The sequence below is a fragment of the Lucilia cuprina genome, chromosome 5 (assembly GCF_022045245.1).
Source record: "Lucilia cuprina isolate Lc7/37 chromosome 5, ASM2204524v1, whole genome shotgun sequence".
In the NCBI taxonomy this organism is placed as follows: Eukaryota; Metazoa; Arthropoda; class Insecta; order Diptera; family Calliphoridae; genus Lucilia; species Lucilia cuprina.
The window spans coordinates 57,343,915-57,367,821 of NC_060953.1; the positions used below are offsets into that span (position 1 = coordinate 57,343,915).

Genomic DNA, 23,907 nt, shown 5'->3' on the forward strand with positions numbered 1-23,907 from the left:
GCTTGGAACCAATGTAAAGTGAACTGTCGTGTAGTACAGGAAAAACACCTAATTTAGATATTTTAAAATAGAGGTGGTTATCATACCGTAACGTCAACAAAAGCAACATTTTCACCTAATACATACACTTATATATATTAAGAACCCAAATCAAGAAAACCTATCCAGATAGAAATACGCCTACTGTAAACTATTCGTTTTAATATGTTTAAAAAGGTTCCTAAAAACTATTTTTTTTGTGCCTCCTAACATTCCTACACCTGCACAAAAGTTCCATTTGAATTGTTCACTTTCTCTGACCTTTTTTTCTACTTTTTGCACTTTTAAGGCTTCTTTTCGTTAATTTGCTTTACGGATAACTTGTCTAACAGTTCATTTACCATGGAACGTTGGTCGCAAAAAGTAGCTGTAATCAGTGGTGCTAGTGCCGGTATAGGTGCAGCCTGTTGCAAAGCTCTAGTAACATCCGGTATGCTGGTAGTAGGCTTAGCTCGACGGCAAGAACTTATTTTAAAACTAAAAGATGAACTTCCCGTAAAATTACGCAATAATCTACATGCTTTACGCTGCGATGTAACGCAAGAGGATCAAGTAACTCAAGCATTCGAGTGGACACAGAAACACTGTGGCGGCTGTGATGTTCTTATAAATAATGCTGGAATTATAGCCACCACTGAGTTGTCACAACGTAATAATACCAAAGAAATACGTCAAACTTTGGATACAAATCTTTTGGGTACGGTATTGTGTACCCGTGAAGCTTTTCATTCTATGCGCACGCAAAAGAATGGTCAGGGTCATATTGTGATTGTCAATAGTGTAGCTGGTCATCAGGTGCCAAATTTAGGTCCAGATTTACCTTCACTTAATATTTATCCAGCTACTAAATTTGCTTTGAAGGCAATGAATGAAATCTATCGTCAAGAGTTTCAACGTCATAAGACACAAGTTAGAGTAACGGTAGGTTTTCTTTGCCAATGAATCGATTTACACAAAGTTTAATCTAATTATAATGTATTTTCTAGACCATTAGTCCTGGCATTGTAGATACTGATATTTTACCGGTGGATATATTGAATGTAGTTAAAGCTATGATGCCTATGTTAAAACCTTCCGATGTCGCTGATGCTATTTTGTGGGCTTTGGGTACACCTCCCAATGTACAGGTAACTGTCTAAGGGAAGATAGGTTTTTGAAATGTTTATTAAATTGAAGATTTTATTATTTTCTTTTTAGGTTCATAACATCACTATCAAACCAATGGGAGAGAAATTTTAAAAAATATTTGCAATTTATGAAAAATTCCAGACTACAGGCCAGACTACAATAGTTCAGACTAAATTCTTGTCTAGTTTGATTTATAGAACAGACTGTAGTCTTTACTATTGTCCAGACGGCCAGTCTGTAACACAAAAATATATTCTAGTCTATATTTTATTATTTTCTTTTTAGGTACTATAGTCTAGTATACAGTCCAGTATATAGTATCGACTATAGTCTCTTAATAAGTCTACTATACAGTCCAGCTTCTGTATAATACATACTATAGTGTAATATAGAGTCCAGACTATAAACTAGTCTATGGCCCCTATCCTGCATTTCAATTTGAATCGAAATTTTCTTCGTTTGGCAACTTTGGTATTCTGCATTTCGATTCGACTCTCCGCCACATAACAACTTAGACCTGGTTCACACTAGGAAACTTTTGATTTTTATGTGTGAGAGAAAGAAAAGTTTCTCAACAAAAGTTTCCCAGTGTGAACCAGGTCTTACAAAAACGTAAGTACGATCGAAATGCAAAATACACACAATCGTAATGTATTGAAAAGAAATGGAATTGCATCTTCTTTTTCTTACGATTCAGGTTTTTGTTGGAATACCTTTTTTCGATCATTGCGTAACTGAATGCATAAACGTAATCGAAATGCTGAATAGGGGTGTATAGTTCAGATTATATTATAGTCTTTAGTCCACAGTTCTGACTAGACAGTAGTACAGACTTTAGTCTATCTCATTGTCCAAACTATAATGTAGTCTACAGCCGAAATATAATTTTGCGTTCAATCTTATTAATTAAATTACAATTGTTTCTTATTTTAAGTAAACATTAAATTTATTATATAAAATATATATGAAACTTTGTTCTTTTTTCTTATCAGCGCACATGCTTGGAAAAAAACAACAATCAATTACTTAAACATAGATAAATTTTTATTAAAATAATAAAAAGAAACATTAAAAGGAGTGTTTTTTTCTTCTCTTTGTCATAACGCCCATCAATCAATATTTAAAGATTATTTTACATAAAAGTAATTTTTGTACGAGCCATATTAACTTGCCACACATTAAGTTCTTCATAATCTTCAATACATTTATCAACTTGATCGGGTTTGAATCCCTTGGTAGTACAACGATCCATAACATCGGCAATTTTAACGGTATTACTAGAACCGGCCAATTCACGGACCACAGCAAAGATTTTATCCGAAGTATTGGGAATGCTGTAGAAAAAAGACGAAAATATTAAAAATCTCGTTGAAATATTCAAAATAATAAAAGTAAAACTTACTGTCCCTTTTGATGTTCATGTATTTGATTGAGTGAATCTTTAGACATTTCCAAAAGACGCAAGGCCTCTGCCACATCATCCTTTTCCACTTTGTCCGATAAACGTAAACGTGCCAAAGCGGTAGATAAACGTAAAATACCCAAAAGATTACGGGCCGATGTAAAGGTCATATCCTTTTGATTGCGAGCCTCACGTCTCAACTCGACATAGGCGCCTACTATGTAATCCGTCAATTCATCGGGAATGGTAGGATTTTTACGTTTACAAAGATTAATATAACGACGCATAAGATTCATATCGAGGGCCTTAACACGGGTGGGTGGCTGTTTGGAATGACTGTGTACATAGGTGATATGTTTGGCTAAACGTAAATCATTTTCACGATCTGGTTTATCTTGTATCAACCACAAAAGATCAAAACGTGATAGCAAAGCAGCTGGTAGTTGAATATTTTGTTCCACAGTACGTCTAGGATTATAACGACCAAAAGCAGGATTGGCAGCTGCCAAAATTGATACTCTAGCATTCAAGGTAGTCATAATGCCTGCCTTAGCAATGGATATAGTTTGCTGTTCCATAACTTCGTGAATAGCAGTACGATCAGCATCAGCCATTTTGTCAAATTCATCAATACAGCAAACACCTTGATCAGCCAATACTAAAGCGCCACCCTCTAAAGTCATTTCACCCGTTAGAGGATCTTTCATAACAGCAGCCGTCAAACCAACACCCGAAGAACCTCTACCGGTGGTATATTGGGAACGTAAAGCCAAACGGCTAATATAACCCAACAATTGAGATTTGGCCACACCAGGATCACCCATAAGACAAATATTTATATTACCACGAATCTTCATGCCATCTGGACGCTTGTCAACACCACCTACCAACAGCAAAAGCATAGCCTTTTTAACATCTAAATGACCATAGATTTCGGGAGCCAAACTGGTGGCCAAACGTTCATAGAAATCATCTTGAGCCAATTCACTTAATTCTTCGGGTGTTAATTCAGAATCTTTATCCGAGATTTCATCATTTTTATTAATGCAAATAATGCGCTAAAGGGAAAAAATGTCTAAATCAATTTTGAATAAAATCAAAAAGTAACAAAAACTTACATGAGCCTGTAAAAAGGTTTCCGACAACAAACCCTGTACCATCTGTTGGAAACCACTGCGTATTAAAGGCAAATAAACACCCGATATAAGGACATGATCACCGGGCTGTGCTTGACGTGTCACCTCACCACGACACATAATGGTCATGGTACGCGGAATATGACCTACAGGAACTTGATCGCTGTGTTCTTGAATTTTAACTTCTTGAAATTTAACAAATTTCGAACCACGGGTTTGTAAATAAAGACGACCGCCCGCCTTATTCACACGGCAATCATCCGAAGGACAATCTGAGACGGGAGTAAAGGACAAAGAACTAACGGGTTGATAGGTTTCAGAACCGCAACGGTCGCAAGTATAAGTGGCCACTACCATCATCGGTTTGACTTCAGTACAACGCGTAACAATACCACGCACTGTCACTAATTTACCAATATGTTCTGCCTTAATTTCACGTATAGAACTGGCTTTAACATGGGACTGCGGCTTGAAACCTACTTCACTGTAAGGGAAATTAATTACAGTTAGTAAATTTCTTTTTTTTCATGAAAAACACTTACAATCTTTTCATTAACTCTGGTGGGAATTGATTTCTTTGATCATGCTGCTCCATGGGATTTCTAGTGCGTGTTTCCATTAACAAACGATGTTCTATGTACACATCCAAAGCATCTTTAGCATGTACTTCATGCTCCTTATAATTGGGCAACATTTCCGCTATAACATCACTAAACATAGTGGCATAACGCCGACTATTATTAACAACAGCATCGGCTAAGCCCTCATTGAATTCCGCCAAATGATCTAGATCAATAGTCAACAAAACCTGCTCACGATGGGCTAGCTTCACCAATTGTTGGCCATAGATGAAATGTTTTTTACCTTCATCATCTTGTTTGCAGAATTCACTAAGGAAACTTTTGATGGCCTCTGTTTAAGCAAAAGAAAAATACTTAAATTATTTATATCCACAAAAAAAATTCTATAAATTCTGTTGTTTACCTCTATCTTGGGCATAATCACGTCTTGCCATTTTGTCTTTCGCTTTATTTATAAAAAATTAACTTAATATGTGAAAAATTTTCTTTTATATTTTAGTTTAAACTTGCCGCTGTTGTTAAATGCTCGGCTTTTTATTTAGTAATGTTTTATAAATCTTTAATTTTATTTAGAAAAATTGCATCTGCATTCCACCACCAAAAAATAACACACACAGAGTACGGCACGCTTTTATTTTTTGTTGTGTTAGCGCGCCAAAAAATCAAAACAAATGTTTGTTGATAACAGAGTTGCATTTTAACAATGTGGCATTTAGAGAGTTTGTTTAAAGAGAAATCTAGCGATTTTTGGTGTTAGCCGCTGGAAATTTTATAATACGGTTTTCTTTATCGATTTTAAAATAATAGAATAATCGATTTTGGTCAAAATAAGTCGAAGTAGACTTTTTTGTCCTTACAGAGGCAAAATGAAAATAATAAATAAATCGAATTTTTGTAAATAAAGGAGTAAAATCGAAATCGACTATTTTGTTCCAAAAAAGTTTATAACAAGACTGGGGTTTATAAAAAAAAATCGAAAAGTCGACCATGTAAATAAAAGTCGAAAAGTCGTAAAAGTCAAAAAATCGTAATAGTCGCAAAAAGTCGTAAAAAGACGGAAAAAGTCGAAAACTCGAAAATAGTAGAAAAAAGTCAAAAATAGTTGAACATTTTAAAAAAGTGTAAAAGAAGTCAAAAACTCAAAAAGAGTCGGAAAAACTCTAAAAAAGTAAAAAATAGTCGAAAATTGTCAAAAATTCGAAAACTTGAAAATAGTAGAAAAAAGTCAAAAGTAGTCGAAATATTAAAAAAAAATGGAAAAAAGTGAAAAACTCTAAAATAGTCGGAAAAACTCGAAAAAGTAAAAAGGTGTAAAATAGTCAAAAAGTAGGAAAAAGTCAAAAAAGTGGAAATGTCGACTATTTATAAAATACTTAAAGTCGACTTTTAACTAAATGAAAAAAGTCGAAAAGTCGACTTTGCATAAAAATGTGAGATGTCGACTATCATGTACGAAAAAAAGTTCAAAAAGTCGAAAAAACTGGAAAATAGTAAAGATAAGACGAAAATTGTTTTAATTAAAATAATAAGTATTTGGTTTTGAAACATTTTTCACAGCAGAGATGAAGGTCCAGATATAATTGTTTTATTATGGAAATATACTTGCTCGTGTGGATTAGTTTGTGTGTTTCAATTGAGGTTTTAAGTTAAAATTTTGCTCGAACTTTTTTATGCATATGATTGACTCGTAGAGGTCCCGTAATTAAAATCAGATCGTATGCCTATAAAATACGAAATACTTTTTCGTTATTGATTAAAAAATATTCTTAAATTTTATATTTTATATAGAAAAACATTTTCTTTTCGTTTCATTATTCTACATTGGGAAATACAGAATAACAAAGTTTTCAAACGAAAAAATATTCGATTCAATTTGAAAATCAGAATAGGTGAGATTACGAATTTCAATATAATCATTGTTTTGACTTTTTTATAATTCCTTAAAAACCCATTTCTAAGTTTAGACTTAAACTAGAATGCTACAAAATCCAATATTTGAAAGGAGTTTGCTAAAAATTTTGATTTTTAAAATAAAACAAAATTGGTTTTTCGTTATTTTTTTTTTTAATTATATGTATTTATTTTCAGTTTTACGAAATAAAAATGTGTTTTTTTACAAAAAGAAATTCAATTTTACATAATTTTGTTTTATTATTAATATTACTCTTTTTTTAAATGTTGCACATTTATTTTTTTATTTATTATTTGATTGATAATAGTTTATAATATATATATAATATTAATGTTAATTTTTATATATATATTTGTTAATAATAATTATTTGTTGTTTTGTTTTTTGTTTAATAATTAAACAATAATTATGTTGCCGATGTTTTTTTTTTACTGTTTTAACTGACATTTATTTTATTTAACAATTTATTTTTGTTTTATTTATTAATATTTTATAATTAAATTAAATTGCGACTATATATACGGCCATTTTGTTTTATATATATTTTTTTATTATTCTGTTGGTATTTTAAAAATTATTTATTACAAACTAATAATAATAATAAACTATTTATATAAAAATAATTAATATTACAATTAAAGGGTTGACAGTTTTATTGGAAAAATAATAATATTTTTTAAAATATTCTTTTTTATATATATTTTTTTAAATTATCGTTTTAACTAAAATATATACTGTTAACACCTTAAATTTAAAGTAGTAGTAGTTTAATTTTTAGTTTTTATATGTTAAATTAATAAATTATGTATTTTTAAATAAGAAAAGTAAAAGAAAAAATATTTACGATTTGAAACAAAATTTCCTGTTTTTATTTTAAATTTGAAAACTGCTGATTACTAAATTTCTTTAAGAATAATAAATTGTTCTTTTAAAATTGCTGAAAATTAATTATTTATAATCAAAACATTAATGCAGAGAATGAGCTTTATTCTTAATTCAAAATTTTGCTTCTTTTTTATTTTTTTGTTTAATTTTCAATACTTTTCTTATGTAAACAAAAAGTAATTAAAAATAATAAAATTTTAAACAAACATATTTTTTTAAATATTAACTTATATTTTATTAATCACATGCAAAAAAAAACATTCGTTTTTTTTTAATTTTAAAAAATATATTTATAAAATGAGTTATAACATATAGAAAATATAGATTTATTTTTATTATTTTAAATATTTCTTTTTTTTTTTAATTATAAACATGCAAAACTTGTCAATTAAAATGTTGTGCATTTTTAGTTGTTTTTTTTATTAATTTTTTATTTATAAATTATTATTTAAATTACTTTAATAATTATTGGCTACTAACTAAGCTTTTTTTTGTAATTACGTTTATACTAAGTTATTTTATTTTAATATTTTTATTTAGTTTAATTTGTGTGTTTTTATTATTTTTTTATTTATTTTGAAATATAATTTACATTTAAACATTTTACATTTATAATTAAAGATTTTTTTTCGTTAGAAGATAATTTTTGTGTGTGTTTTTTTTTTTATTTATAAAGAGCAATATTCGGGTTTTTTTTGCGAAAAAGGAATATTAATTAAAAATATTCAATATTTCTTTTCTAAATGAAAAATAAATATTTTTTTTAATATTCCTTTTAGCTTCACTTAATTATTAATCATTGAAAATACTTAAACGAAATTGTAGTTATAAGAATTAATAAAATTAAACGATTTCGGGAGATGATAGAATGTAGTGATTTTTCTAGAATTTTGTTATTAAAAGTCGTATATAGTTATAATTTTCTAAAACTGTCACACATTCTATTTGAAATCTCAAGTGAATTTTTTCGAAATTTTCTATAAAAAATGTTGTATAACAAATTGTTTTTCTACAGTTTTTTCTTAAAGAAAAACTTGAGAAATATAAAGAATTTTTTAAAAAAATATATAAAAATAATTGTATAACAGTTTTCTTTTTTAAGGTATTCGTATATAACGCTATTTAATGAAAATTTTGGAAATAATAACGTTTTCTTTAGAAAATTGTGTTTCTTTATAAAAATTCTACTGTTTTTTCAACAGAAAATTGTGTGTATAACAGTTTTTTTATACAAAGTGTATAATAGTCTAACTACAAATATTCTTTTGTATAACAGTTTTGCTAGATTGCTTTAATAGAAAATATTCTGCCTGTTTCTCATTTTTTATTAAAAAAATAAAAATTTTTCGAATTTATTTGTTATTTTCAATACAAAACTAGAAAATACATGTTCATTTAGAGGAATAGGCCCTTTGTGTATAATAATTATTTAGGAAAATTTTAGAAATATAGAAAATCATTTAAAGTATAACAATTTTTTTGCTCTAGAAAATTCGTATATAACACTTTTTGGAACAAACTTGTTAAGAAAAACTTTTTTTTATTGAGAAACTGTTTTTGTTAAAAGAAAAATGTAGTTTTCATTCCGAATTTAGTGTATGACAGTTAAAAAAAATTAAAAATGTGCTGTTCAGTATAACAGTTTCTTCTTTCTTCATAATTTTAATTTAATTTTGAGTATGAAAAATGTCTTTGAGCATTATTCTAATATCGAAGAAACCCTAAATTTTCTAACTCTCCTAAATTTTAATTTTTAAATTCTCTTTAATCAATTTAGAGATTCTTAATATTTTAAGATTTTAACTTTATCAATAAATTTTTAAAAATATAAAAACAATTGCCAGATTTTTTTAAAATTTTAGAAAAATTAACAATTGTTTTTTTTATATTTTTAAAGACTACAATTTCCATTTAAGCTTTTAACTATACAATTATGCTTTATTTTATTAGTTTGCCATTAAGTGATTAATAATTTCTTGTGTCCCTTAAAAAAACAACAATAATTTCTAATTAATTATTTGTTTTTGTGTATTTTCAATTCTTTAATTGTTTCTTCAATTTGTATAAAGCTTGTAAGTCTTCTAAGTTTAAATTTTTTTTAAATATATATTTTTAATTTTTTTTATTAATTTACTAAAGTAAATTTCAGTTCTTCTTGTACGTACTTAAATTTTTTTTGTTTGCATTTTTTTCATATTTTCTTTTTATTTTACAAATTTCACAAAATTTTAATTTGGGTTTTATTTTCTTGAATGTTGTGCTTTTTTTTTAGAAAAAAAGAAAACCTTTCTTTTACCATTTTATTGTTGTATTATATGTTTTAAATTTAAAAAAGGAACAATTATAGTTTTTTTGTTATATTTTGTTTAATTCTTTCTTTTTACTTAATATTTGCAAACAGTTTAGTTGTGTTTATGTTTTGTTTGTTTATTTATTATTTTCTATAAATTCCAGTTATAAATGAGCAATTTTTCTTTTTTATTTTGGGAAAATTTGTGTTTTCTATGTTTATGGCACCTTTTTTTCTTAGTTTTGCTTGTGTTCTTTATTTTGTGAGTAAAAATGTTTGCTGGACTATTTTAACAAAACAACCCTGTTTTAGTTTAACGGTTTTGACTTGTTTCCTTAACAGGGTTGCATGTTTCCAACAGTTTAATGGGGGAATTATGTGGAGACTTTAACGCCAAGTAGTTTTTGTTATATTTAATTTTCTTTTTTTTTTCGTTTAATTCTAAAAATTTGTTAATTGCCTAAAAACAAGTTCTCTTTTTGTTTTGTTTTTAATTTCTATTAAAAGATTTACATTTTATTTAGAGCTCTTTGGACTTTCTTTAGATTCAAATTATGTTATGTACGTAAGTTTTCTTTTTGTATTTTAATGTTCTTGTATACATTTAACATATTTTCGTATTTTGTTTTTATTAATTTTTTTTATAAAGTTTTTCAACTTTATTTTTTATCACTTTTTTTATTAAATTATTTTGAAAATACGTTCTTTAAAGAATTTCTTGCACTTGTTATTGCTGTTTTTTTTTTGTATTTTGTCAATTTTTGTTAAAAATCATTTTAAAGAATTTCTTTACTGTTACTCTCTAAGAGTATTTTAAGAGCAAGTTTAGTTTGCATTTAGTCGAGTTCGAGTTGTTAATTTGTATATATATATTTTAAATTTATATATAAACTACATAATTTATAAAACAGAGTTGCACCCTTTGGATTTTTTCAGTAATATTTTTAATATAACTTAAAAAATCGTATCGTTGTTAATAATTGTATGACTAGTATGGCGCTTAGACAAGCTGTCAAACTCATGTGTATTGTTGTGGCAGAACTACCGCCAGTTCCTACCGCAGGTACAATCTCATTTTCAGTAGGATCAGACTCAGAGCGTGGATTAAAGGCGAGAGAAGGATGATCTGCAAATAGAGTAGAAAATTTGTAAACAAATTATTGATAAATTAAAAAATTCCATAAAATATTGAAAGAAATTGAATAAAAGCTGTAATAAACATACCTCCACCAGAGCCATCTCCTGAGCCTTGCATATGATATTCTTCATCGTCGACATCATCTGTCATGCGACCAGAACCTTCATCATCATGGCCAGCCATATCACTTTGAATGTCATTGATTGTCCTAGTAGTAGAGGGTATCTGAAAAAAAAGAAAATCAAAAATTAAAAATCACTAAATAAAAATTTTCTAAAAAACTTGAAAATTGTTAAAAATTTTCATCTTAAAAAGTTAAAAATTATATTTTTTAGCAAACTTACCGCTGTTGCAATATTTTTGCGTATTTTCAATAATTTATCAACTAATTCATTTAGTTTTGAGGGTTGAGAATTTGGTTCCAATGGGACTTCGGGATTATAACGTTGCGTATCAATGCCAGCGGTCATAACCAATTGTGTATAGTCACCAACACGATCACCAATCCAACAGTGACGATCATTTCTTTGGATATCTTCATCTTCGCAGAAACTAAAGAATAATAACAACAAAATAAAAAATTATTAAAATTAATCGTTTTTCTTATGTTTCACTGTTCCTTGTCATAATATTTTTAAATAAGAAAAATAAATTAAAATATTTCTTTAAATTTTTTATTTTAAAATGTTTCTTATCAATTTTATAACGAAAATAAAATCTATTGTTGACGATATTTTAAAGGGTAGATTTTTGATACCCTCCCAAGGCACTGGAGTAAGTTTTCTTTATTTAAGGAATTTTTTATTTTAATTTGAAAATATTGTTCTTTTTTTCTGCGAATAAAGGCCTACAGTCCCTTGCTGTGGCGTGATATTGCTCTGAATGTAATATTTTTTGGTGGCGGCATATTTGCTCCTTTATATTTTTGCATTTTACGTGATATATTACGTAAAATATGTAGTTATAATTATAAAATTGTTAAAATTAAAAAATAATTTTGAAATTTTGCAATAAATACTAAAATTTAATATTATTACTTCTTACACAAGATGCTAGTTCGACAGTATTTTATGCAGAGATGGCAATTACTTATATTCAGAATTTCAAAACTTTTTCGTAAATTTTACCACAAAACTTATTTTTAGAATTTTTAAGTTGAGATAACTGAAATAGAACTTACTTATTGACAATGTTTGAGTAGAATTCCTTTGATTTGTCGATGGTGGAAAGAAAACGCAAAATTTCCGAATCGGCAGGTGTGGCCCATTTGATATTGTGTGGCATTGGTGGTTTAGGTTCTTGTTCCATACTTAATGAGGCCAATAATTTAGGAGTACCACAGGTCTTTTTCACCTAAAAGATATAAAAAAGAGTATATGATAAAATAATGAATACAAATTAATGTGCAGAGAAAGTTATTATTTCTTGAGATATATTCATTCTTTGTTTAATTTCGATACAAATTTTTTTATATTATTTATACATTAAAACCTTTAATAATTAATTATTCCTATTAAATATCTTAAAAATTAATAATATACTTTCTAAAGTTTAAAAATCGTTAAATTCCAGCATTTTCATATTAAAAATTAATAGTTTCTTTTAAAACTTTAATTTTAAAGTTAAAAAATCTTTAATTCGCGATTTTCCCCACCAAATTAGCGTCTTTTACTTGACATCAACAATCGCACCTGTTGACAACACCATTATTAGTCTTTTATTAAATTTGTTCCTAATAACACGCGTACGGGAAACGGTTTAAGTGTTTTCGTTAAAAATTCAATATAAAATCGAAAGTAATTTAGAAAAAAGTGTTTTAACTAAATAATTAACTATATTTAACATAATAATTTATAAAAAAGTTTATAAAATAACAAGTGTATTGTGCTTAAAAATCCAAATAAATAATCTGCAATTTTCTTTTGCATATGACTGCCATGTTCCTTTTTTTGTCAAAAACAATAACAACAACTATTAACCATAGATTTAACAAGACGTTGTTATTGTTATTGTATTGCAATAAAATAAATGCATTTTTAACAAAGTTTAATTGAATTGATGGGCAAAAATATATAAAAAACTTTATTTATAATTAGTTTGCAATAATAACTTGTCATAAATAAAAGCAGCAGCAACAATAACAAAGAATTTATTAAAAAGTTTTTGGATTAAGTGTTTTCGTTAAAAATTCAATATAAAAACGAAAGTTATTAAGAAAATAGTGTTTTAACTAAATAATTAACTATATTTAACATAATTATTTATAAAAATTGTATTAATATAACAAGTGTTGTGTGTTTAAAAATCTAAATAAAAAATCTGCAATTTTCTTTTGCATATGACTGCCATGTTTTTTTTTTCGGCAAAACAATAACAACAACTATTTACAACACATTTAAGGAGATATTGTTGTTGCATAAAGTTTAATAAAGTTTCATTGAAATGTTGATAAAAATTATGAAAAAACAACTATTTACAATTAGTTTGCAATAATAACTTGTTATAATTAACAATAGCAACAACAAACAAATGATAATTTATTAAGAAGTTTTTGTAATTGAAAAGAAGATGTATAATATGACATTTCGTTTATACCCTACAACACTATAGGCAGTGGGTAAGGTATTATAAGTTTGTGCTGATTTTCGTAACGCACAAAAATTTTGGTCTTACATTTAAGTATAACGATCTATGAAAACCTTGCAATAGTCAAGATATTTTGATAAACTCTGAACCTTCCGTATTTTTTGCACAAAGAAGCCTATTGAAAATGTTTTAAATTAATCAATTTTTTCAACTAGCCCCATACAATCAATTTGTGGTTTTAAACACATAACTACGGCGAATAAACTACTTTCTATTCAGAAGAAGCATAAATTTTAAATAAACAAATGACCATGACGATTTTTTAATGATTCGCTCTTATTTGACCTTAGATCCCCTACAAACCCCAATCTTAAACGTCGTATATTGACTTATAACCACTTCTAACGCTATTAAATTCAGCATAACTAACCTTTATATAAAAATAATCCCTTCTCTAAGTTATTATTGAACACTTAGTCTACTACTTTCATTAATAATTACTTAAATACATCCGAATTAAGGCAAAATTCATCATAAAACATTCATTATGAAAAATAACTAATTTTTAAAATACATCCTGGTGTAGGGTATCTTATGGACACTCATACCCGACCATACTTTCCTATTTGTTTTAAATTTTATTATTTAGGTATGAAATATTAATATTAGAAATTAAAATTTTCCAACAAACTCTTCAAACTTTTTGAGAAATTTCGATTTAATTTTTGTTAAATTTCAATATTTTTTATTAAATTTAATTTAAAGTCTTTAAAATGATTAATTTTTCTCATTTAATTCCTTAATAAATAATAATTTCTTATAAAAATCTCCTTTCACGCTTAAAAGTCCCTTTCCTTTTAAATTCCTTAAGAGTTAACTGTTTTCCCTTAAAATTTCCTTGCAACGCTTAAAATTCCCTAATTCGCGCTTTTCCCCCACAAATTAGCGTTTTTACATGACCTCCACAATCGCACCTGTTGACAGCACCATTCTTATTAGTTTTTATTAAATTTGTTACAGATAACACGCGTACGGGAAACGGGTCAAGTGTTTTCATTAAAATTTCAATATAAAATCGAAAGTAATTGAGAAAAAAGTGTTAAAACTAAATAATTAACTATATTTAACATATTTATTAATAAAAATTTTGTTAACTTAACAAGTGTTTTGTGCCTAAAATCCAAATAAATAATTTGCACATATTTTTGCATATGACTGCCATGTTTTTTTTCGGCAAAACAATAACAACACATTTAAAGAGACATTGTTGTTGCTATTGTATTAGAATAAAATAAATGCATTTTTAACTAAGTTTCATAGCAAAAGTGACAAAAATAATGAAAAGAAAAACTTGTTTAAAATTTGTTTGTATTAATAACTTGTCATAAATAACAACAGCAATAACAACCAAATGACAATTTGTTAAGAAGTTTGTATAATTGAAAAAAAGAAGATGACAAATATGACATACATATGTATGTGTGTATGTATTTATGAATGTTTATTGGTATGTTTGTGCGTAGCAATCAAGAATAGACTGTTTGCTAATGTTGTGTTGCTGATTATTGTTGTTCTACTGCATTTAAATAAATACGCAACATGTTTATTGTAGTGCCTTAACTAAGCAAATGTTTCTATACATTTCTAAACATAAACAAGTGTTGAGAACAAGATGATGATGTTAATAATAACATTTATGAACCAAAAATTTTAAAAATATATAAATAAAACATAAATTTACAAAAAATAACAACTAAAATAAATTGATAAATTAAATTTTAAATAAAAAATTGCTTAAAAAGTGCTGATTAAAAATATTTAAAATTGAAAAAATTTATAAAATTTAAAAAATTCCAAATATGTAGTGTTTAAGTGTTTAAAATTAAAAAATATATTTAAATAAAAAAGTGAATTCTAAGAAATTTGTATAATGCGGATAAGGTTTTGGAGAAACATTTTGATATAGGGTAAATGCACCTAATGTCGGCATCACCCAGTAGTCGGCATCTTTTACATAAAAATGTAAATAAATAAGAAAAGCTGTACAAATTTATTAAGGTTTGATCTATATTTCATAGAAAATATGGTCTTTTTGCTTTATGAAATGAGTAAATTTAAGTAGGATTACTAATTTCCTCTACATTTGACGTTATTTACTGACAGCTTTGCAGCATTTGTAGTACTGTCAGTTTTCTTAAAAAAAAATTAGTTTTAGTGCCACCTTAAACAAGTGAATATTTATATGAAATTAAATGATTTATTTGACAAAAATCGATTTAAATGAAAGAAAACAGTTGAAATATTCAATTTAAAGTGAAAAAGTTATTTAAAAAGATATTTTTTTGTAATTTTAATCGCTGCCGCCATTAGGAACACAATTTTTCATGAATTCTTATTGTCGGCATAGGGGTGCCGACTACTGGGTATTAAGTTCGATCATACGTATTCTATAGTCGGCACTCTAAAATTTATTATTTCTCTATAGAAAATTGGGTATATTACTATGAAAAATTTCTATATAACAATTTTCTCTTCAAAAATTATATGTATAACAGTTATTTTTGTAAAAAAATTTATGTATAACACTTCTCTATAAAAATTTATGTATATTACAATTTCCTCTATAGAAAATTGATTGTACAACATTTGTTTCTAAAGAGAATTATGTGTATACAATTTTTTTCTATAGAAAATTTTATGTATAACAATTTTTGATACAAAAAATTATGTGTATATCAGTTTTCTCTATGAAAAATTGTGTGTATACCCTTTTCTTCTATAGAAAATTACTTTAATAATAGCTTTTTCTACAGAAGATTACAATTTTTTACTACAGAATATAATTTTCTATTCAAAAAATATGTGTATAACAGTTTTTTCTATTAAATATTTTGCATATTGAAATTTTTTCTAACAAAATTGCTTCTTAACTGTGTTTTTACAAAAAAAATTATGAGTATAACATTTTTTTCTATAGAAAATTCCTAGTATGACAATTTTTCTATAGAAAAGTGTTCTTATTATAATATCCTCTACGAAACTTATGTTAAATTTTTTCCTATAGGAAATTGCATATTTTTATAAAAGATTTTCTTTAAAAAACAGTACATATAACACTTTTCCCTATAAAAAAATTACTTTTTTCTCTAACAAAAAATATAATATTGTACCTAAAATTGCATGTATAACTCTTTTTCTATAGAAAAAAATGTTATTATGTATACTTATTACAATTATAATTATGTTTATAACATATTTTTCTACAGAAAAAACGATATTATTACAGTTATTTCTATAGAAAAAATTTAATTAAATATTTACTTTGGAAAATTGTGTATATATCACTTTTTTCTATAAATAAATATGCTTTTTTCAAACAAAAAATCTACTGCCGACTATAGGGACATTTTTTGTCGAACTTAGGAACACTGGTGCCGACTATTGGAAAATGTGGAGTTTTTAACAAAATTTACAAATTACTAAAAACTGGTTATTTGTTTCTCAAAAAATTTAAATAGATCTAAAACTTAACTAAACACATAATTGAAATAACTAAAAATCATAGTAATAACATTTACCGACTCTTTAGGGGGATAGTTTGAAAAAGAGAAAAAAGTTAAACTGCCGACTATTGGTACATTTACCCTATTTAACGCACAGGTAAGACTTTTTTAAGTTTTCTTATTTATATTAAATATTTCCGTATTAAAAAAAAAACAATTTAAAATGTTTGGAGAACTAAAAATATACCAAATTTAAATACATCTTTAAATATTAATACATGAACTTTGACCTTATGAAAATAAGTACAAAATAAATTTTTAAAGAAAACAAATTATTTATTTAAATACTCAAAGCAATGAATTTTGAAAGTATTGAAATTCTTACAAAAGTATACATTAGTTCCTAGGATTTTAAATTTTGTTGACCTTTACAAAACATAAAAGTTAAATCTTAAACATTATAGTTTTAACCTTTCACCTTGCTGCATAATGAAAATAAGATAATGCGAAATTCTTTCCTGAAGTTATATTCGAAACCCTTGGCAATTCATCATATTATTTAATAATGAAAAATTTACCTTTGACTCTGTAGAATACGTATAATATATTTGTTATTTCTTTTTCATAACCTTTGGCCATTCTAGACAATGACAAAAGTTTTCCATCTTATCTAAACTTCAAGTTGTAAAGTCGGTGTTCCACACAACGCGTCTTTGGGTCAAAGCATTACCTACTTTTCATACCTAATTCGTACTCTACGCTTCTAGTTATATGCGACGCTTTTAAAGCATAAATTTTTGGTTTTATTTTCGCGTTTAAATGAAAATACACTATTTCAACTTTTTTTGACAGAAGCCTATAACGCGCTACCACGTACAACGCGTGTTGTGTACTTTCACCTAAAGTCTACTTAAACTTTAAGTCTTTAAACATTCTACATTTTTGTCTTTAAGCATTCTACACTTTAGTACTTGTAGTTAGTTAGTTAGTTTGAAAGGAGGATGTATATACTTCAAATCCGAAGAAATACACCTAGGCCTCTATCGGGCCTGTTGTGCGGTCCTTAACCAGTGTCTCAGGTGGGAATCGAACCCACCACCTCCGGTCTACCAGACTAGAACACTAACCACTAACCTCACGGAGGCCAGGTACTTGTAACTTTTAGCATACTTTTTGACAGACGCGTAGAATTCGAAAAGCGTGGAACGCATGGTGTGGACCTCCAGCTTAAAGCTTATATTTTACGATAGTTTAGGATACTTATGAAATTATCTGTTTCATTTGATGTAACGATTACTAGTTGGTTTATTCCATTGCCTGCATGATGAATTTAAGTAATTGCACAAAACTAATCCCCCGGAAACATTATTGGAGTACATAATCCGTTTAGTAGTTCAATGTAATACTGTCATAGACCAAGTTATTTTTTATACATTTAACATCTTATGTAATGCAGGCCAGGGACCATGTAATCCCATAGTTTTAGCAAAGGAGGAGTTTAGGGATTAGTCTGATGTAAAGGATGTGTGGATTACATGGTCCACACCTAAGATATGACAATGTAAAATAATTTTATATGTGTAAATTAATTTTTTATCACAACTCTTTGCGAAAAAGTTTTGCTTAATTTAATTTTTTTAATTAATGTTAAAGAAACATAACTACAAAACAGAACAACTTAAATACGACCAGTAGCATAAAATTTCTATGCAAATATTTACATATTATAGGAATATTTCTCTGGAACTTAACTAAGTACTTTATTATAGTTTTTATTACTATGTTCCAGCTAGTATATACATAGCTACTTACATATGTATATGTATGTATTAAAACAAAGACAAACATTTTACAGATTGTTTTATGCACTTCAATTAAATTTGTTGTAGTATTTAGTCCTTAGCAACAAGCTGAAAAACATATTCATTATGTTCATTATAAAACATACAAATGCATGTTGTAGTTACAAGTAATACAACTATATGTACAATACTACAAAATACATCGATAATTTGTTTAACAAATTTAAGTTGAAAATTTAAACAAATACAACATATAACACATCTTGCAAAAGGCCTCAATCGAGTGCTTGATATGAAAATGCCGTCAAACTAAACACCAGTGTTAAGTGTAATATGCCAGTGTAATTTATGCTGCAACTAAACTAAGTCTACAACTTCTTCTACACTTCTGCCACTCTGACACATTCTCATTCCCTGCTTACAACTGTTTAATATTCTTTAACTTTCTATTGTTTTTATCATCATATAATGAGGGAGTAAGTACTACTATGTACAACTACATAGTTGTGTACATTAAGATAGTCAAGGCAATCATACGAAAGGATTATTTCTTAAACAATTTATAAATATTCAATTTGCTTGAAAATCATTTCAGGTTGATATTATGTAAGTAGGTATACAAGTGTTTATTTATTAAGTTCTTTTTTATATCTTTCTACTCATTTTTTTTGCCTCCATTTATTATGTATTCAAATAAAATTTGTTTTGCATTTTATGTACTTTACCTAGGAATACGTATGTTTCTATGCATAGCTTGTTTGCAACAAGCCATTAGGAATTCAGTTTACGAAATCATTTCTATAATTTTATGTATTCTAAAGGCGTTAATTTTTATGTTTATCGTATTGCTGCTTTAAGTTTATCCTTACAGGAAGTGTAAAGTATTAAAGTGTTAGATAAGTAAGATGAAAATGTATGTTTGTCTTTGATTGTATCGACTAGTCCTATTTTTTATTCTATTTAATATTTAATGATGATGATCGGGGTTTTAGTTTCTAAATAAGTATTTGGGAAAACATTTAAAAGATCAGAGCAAATGAGAAGACAACAATTAGCGGTTGTTTGGAAACAGTTATAGTTCTTAACGTTTAATATTATCTTTTGTGGGTCAGTGGGTCTAGACGTGATTAGAAGAACCATTTTCCAAAAGTTTTCTTGGGCCGAAATGGGGAATATTGATTAGTCTTAAGACTGATTCTTTGTAAAGTTTTGAAGCGATTATTTTGAAATTCGCTATGGAAATACTTTGCAACGCTTTGAAAAGCTTTGATACAATAGATCGCTTTATTCTGATACATACATATAAATTATATATTAAAGAAATTAAAAAGAAACATATTTGGCGAATCATGATACAATATAAATGAACATTTTATAAACTTTGGCTTTAATTCTCTATTCAAAAAAAAAAAAAAATCAATGTAAAAATATTTTTGCAAATTGTCTTTTTTCTGTTCTCAGTATTAATTACAGATACATTTGTGCTTCTTCTAATTTAGTTTTCTACTTAATTGATTTTCAAATACACTCACATCATGGTTTCAATATGAGACATTGTCCTGTGCCAAGTAGTTTAAAGAAAATTGTGGGTAGATATTTCAAACTACCCACAACCACAGTAGCAATTTGTAAATTGCCTTTTATATTTTGCTTTGAAGATTTCTCACAGTCAGACTAACTAAATTACTGACTTTTTTGTTTTTTTGTCTTGTTTTAAAAAACTTACCTTCTTTTCCAATTCAGGACCATTTTCCATAGCTCTCATTATTGTTTCTGATAGTTTATTATCCAATTGTTTAATAACTGTAACAATGCCAGTATCAGAACGTATATGTGTTGTGACCAAATTATCAATGGCATCAACAACATTTGACCAAGGACTATCCAAGACACCAGCATATTGAGCCGAACAGCCTCTGCAAAAGGAAAATAAAATAGAAAAGAAACAAGATGTAAAATACAATTAAATTAAAGTAGAAAGCAACTAGCTATGAAGAGTGATGTAACAATCTTAAATTGTGTAATACTTAAGTACAACAACAACAAAATAGAACTCAACATAACAACCACATGACATTTGTGTCCAACTGCCTCTGTCCGTCTGTCTGTCTATCTATGTTCATATTTTCTATTACATTTACATTTCACATTGTATACATACCTTAATACATTCATGCAATAACTGTAACAGGGCTTAACATGCGTCTTTTGTAGACCATTACAACTGGGACAATAACTCATTTTAAGCAAATGCTTCTGACAGCTCTCACTCAAATGTGTGGCATATAATTCATCAGTTTCACTTAAAACTTCAGCACTTTGATACAAAGCATTGATGAAAATATGAGCCGTTTGTAGACTTTGTACTAAATTGCGTGTAATTTCTTTGGGTATGGCACCAAATGGCTGCAGATCATCATATGTGTGTTTCAAACAATTAATATAGTCTTCATGTAATTCACCATAACTTTGCTTATTCAAATGCACCACTTGATGATAGGCCACCGGGAATAAATTCACAAAGAACTTGTGGATGGCATTTTCCAAAGAGGTGGCACTAACCGTTTCACTTGATTTTAAATTGCTAAAAATGAAAGACCATTAAAAAGTATATGATTAATAATAATAATTGATTTAAATTGAAATGAATGTGAAGAAATTTATATTTATTTGGAAGCTGTTAAAAAAACTAACACTTATATGTGAAGGTTTTCATATAAATTCCCAGCAGTTCGACGGGACAGTCCCGAACTGACCATGGCCCCCATCCACCTGACTACAAAGGTGACCAACCATTTTAACATGGGATTGTCCTACGAGGAACTCAATCGCCACTTTACACCCTATAAAGTCAGTCACATTACTAACTATTTAACTGGCGCTACTTTTCTTGCTATAAGTTCAATGAAACGAAAACAACTTTTAAGAGTGTAATCTTTAGATTACTTGGAGACAGTAAAGAGACGATTGCTTCTGTTTTTATATAAATTCCCAGCAGTTCGCCGGGACAGGCTCGAACTGACCACTTGTGGTGGCTCCTAGCCACCTGACTTCAGATGACCAACCATTTAAACATGGGCTTGTCCTACGAGGAAGTCAATCGTCACTCTACACCCTATAAAGAGACAGTCAAAAGACGGTCAAAAATAGTCAAAGGATGGTAATCTCCAAATGGGTTCTTGGAAGTCAGTCACGTTACTATTTAACTGGCGCTACTTTCCTTGCTATAAGTTCAATAAAACGAAAACAACTTTTAAGAGTCTAATCTCTAGATTACTTGGATACAGTAAAGAGACGATTGCCTCCGCTCTCGCTTACAAAGGGGACACTTAAGTGACGACTGTCTTCATTCTCGATTACAAAGAGTTTATTTGTGACGAAAGACAAAAAACATACGAATTGGAGTCAGCCTGGTGATAAGATATTAATGGAACTAAAATTTAATTAAAATAAAATTTCAAGTGTCTACTCTCTAGAATACTATGGAACAATAATATGACGATTGACCCGAAAGATATAATTTTGAGATGGCATATTAGTAGAAAGTAATAATCATTTCTCCAAGAGATGGGTAAAGTACAAAAAAAAAAAAACAACTTTTAAGAGTATAATCTCTAGGTTACTAGAGGACAGTAAACAAACGACTGTCTCCGCTTCCGCTTACAAAGAGAACAATAAAGTGACGACTGTCTTCATTCTCGATTACAAAGGGTCATTCGTGACGAATGACCCAAAACCTACGAATTGCAATCATCCGGCTGGTTAACTATTAGTGCAAATTACTGTCTTTTTCGTATGCATTGACTCTTTGTCGAACTGCTGGGATCTGATTGATCGTAATTTTTTTTGGAGATTATGACCAATAGTTTTCAAAATATGAACATTGTAAGATCACTTTTTGAGATAACATTAGAGTCTTCATACTGAAAGGATATGTACTTGAATCAAGTATTTTGTACTTGATTTTAGCAATATCATACATAACGATCTTCTCTTAAACAGTGTTTTCAATAGATAGAGTTGAGATCAATCCAATTTTGAAATTTTTTTAAATAACAAACAAATTTTTATTGTGTTCAATCTGAACAATATTATTACAAATTTATTTAAATTAACTTACCTTATAATTTCTGAATATAATTGTACAATCAATTTGCGTGATAAAGGTAACATGCGCTTATACACTTGGGAGAATATATTTATTGTTCTATTCTCTGACTGTTGAGTCAATTCCAAAATGTGAGCTAAAATAAAAGAGGAGAAAAAAAAACATATTGATAATTCTGACATGAATTGAAATGAAATCATATTTAAAATGTAATATCATAAAAAAAGAAACAAGTATCCCCTTTTCAAATGTCGTTTCTTTTATTAACTGTCAAATTTGACAGTTAAATTCTCTCTCACAGCCTCCATCCCTAATAATATGCAGAATTTGTAGCATATTTTTGTTTGCTTGATTTTATTAAAATATGAATTTTTTACTTGTTATAGCAATATTGCAACATTACCCTGTCCTTATTTTGGAAGATTGATTTAATAGAATTATTTTTTCTATATTTGTATTTTGTTTTATTTATACTGGCGGCTATGTAAGTCCTTTTGTTCTGTCCCTTTTACTGTAGACCAACTGTCTCTGTTTGTTATTTGGTTTTGTGAAAATTTTCTTAATTAAAATTCAATTTTGATTATAAGGGTCATTGCATAGAAACATATGTATGTATGTATGTATGTATGTATGTATGTATGTATGTATGTATGTATGTATGTATGTATGTATGTATGTATGTATGTTGTAATGTTTTACGACTATTTACTAGTATGTTTTGACCGGATATTGGTTACATACATATGTTTTGTAGTTTAATTTTAGATTTATGTTTTGTCATTTTATGTCACAAAACAAAATCCAATTATATTTTAACTTTAAGTCTTAGTTCTTAGTATATATTGTTTTTTGCTATAATAATGTTAGTTTTCCCTAAAGCAATTGGTTTTGGTGAAAGATATAAAATTTTATTTTGAGGTTATGATTTGTTTAAATGTTTTTGGGTCAATAACTTTATATTGACCCAAAAACATTTAAAAATGATATAAAGATAATTACTGGTTAAAAATACAATATCGACCGATCATCCTGATGTTTATAGGGTATATATAAAACTTGTTAAACTCAATGTTTTTCTGTAGCTTTCAAATGCTTTTTAGAAGCTTTAAAAAGTTGTACAACAGTTTTCAAAATCACAAACCAAATTATGTTAGAGTTATCAAAGTAAAAAGTTAGTTATAGCTTTAAATGTTTTAAGATGGTACTTGATATTTCAAAAGCTTTTTTTAAATAAATATAGCTTTCTTCAAAGTTTTAATGCCTTGAAAAGCTTAAAAAAAGCTTTATAATTAAGATTAGATGCATTAAGATAAATTTCAACACCTTTAAGAAGCTTTTTTAATGTATTTTACTGCTGCATACTTTCTTTTAAAGTTTTAAAGCTTTTGTACAGTTTT

General features: G+C 27.6%; 3 protein-coding genes across 4 annotated transcripts in view; 1 reads left to right on the plus strand and 2 right to left on the minus strand.

Annotated features, from left to right (window-relative positions):
- Positions 1 to 366: 366 nt before the first annotated feature.
- LOC111683775 (farnesol dehydrogenase) lies at positions 367 to 2,130 on the plus strand. Its single transcript, XM_023445878.2, has 3 exons — positions 367 to 960; positions 1,026 to 1,166; positions 1,237 to 2,130. The coding sequence occupies exons 1-3, from the start codon at positions 382 to 384 to the stop codon at positions 1,276 to 1,278; spliced, it is 762 nt and encodes a 253-aa protein (XP_023301646.2). The 5' UTR covers positions 367 to 381; the 3' UTR covers positions 1,279 to 2,130.
- Positions 2,131 to 2,260: 130 nt separating this feature from the next.
- LOC111683772 (DNA replication licensing factor Mcm7) lies at positions 2,261 to 4,940 on the minus strand. Of its 2 annotated transcripts, XM_046952228.1 has the most exons (6): positions 4,797 to 4,939; positions 4,690 to 4,731; positions 4,248 to 4,617; positions 3,688 to 4,189; positions 2,570 to 3,627; positions 2,261 to 2,501 (listed from the first exon to the last, which is right to left on the minus strand). In XM_046952228.1, the coding sequence occupies exons 2-6, from the start codon at positions 4,718 to 4,720 to the stop codon at positions 2,300 to 2,302; spliced, it is 2,163 nt and encodes a 720-aa protein (XP_046808184.1). In that variant the 5' UTR covers positions 4,721 to 4,731; positions 4,797 to 4,939; the 3' UTR covers positions 2,261 to 2,299. The 2 variants fall into 2 exon arrangements, with proteins under 2 accessions (XP_046808184.1, XP_023301643.1); XM_023445875.2 differs by having other exon boundaries at positions 4,690 to 4,940.
- Positions 4,941 to 9,588: 4,648 nt separating this feature from the next.
- Positions 9,589 to 23,907, minus strand: part of LOC111683780 (division abnormally delayed protein) — a 146,964-nt gene continuing 132,645 nt past the window's right edge. Inside the window, exons 4-10 of the mRNA XM_046952974.1 lie at positions 22,523 to 22,646; positions 20,564 to 20,986; positions 20,129 to 20,318; positions 11,692 to 11,864; positions 10,856 to 11,063; positions 10,598 to 10,736; positions 9,589 to 10,499 (exon numbers count right to left, since the gene is read on the minus strand). Coding sequence (XP_046808930.1) covers positions 10,318 to 10,499; positions 10,598 to 10,736; positions 10,856 to 11,063; positions 11,692 to 11,864; positions 20,129 to 20,318; positions 20,564 to 20,986; positions 22,523 to 22,646 — 1,439 coding nt within the window. The 3' untranslated portion in view covers positions 9,589 to 10,317. The remainder of the gene's footprint in view (positions 10,500 to 10,597; positions 10,737 to 10,855; positions 11,064 to 11,691; positions 11,865 to 20,128; positions 20,319 to 20,563; positions 20,987 to 22,522; positions 22,647 to 23,907) is intronic.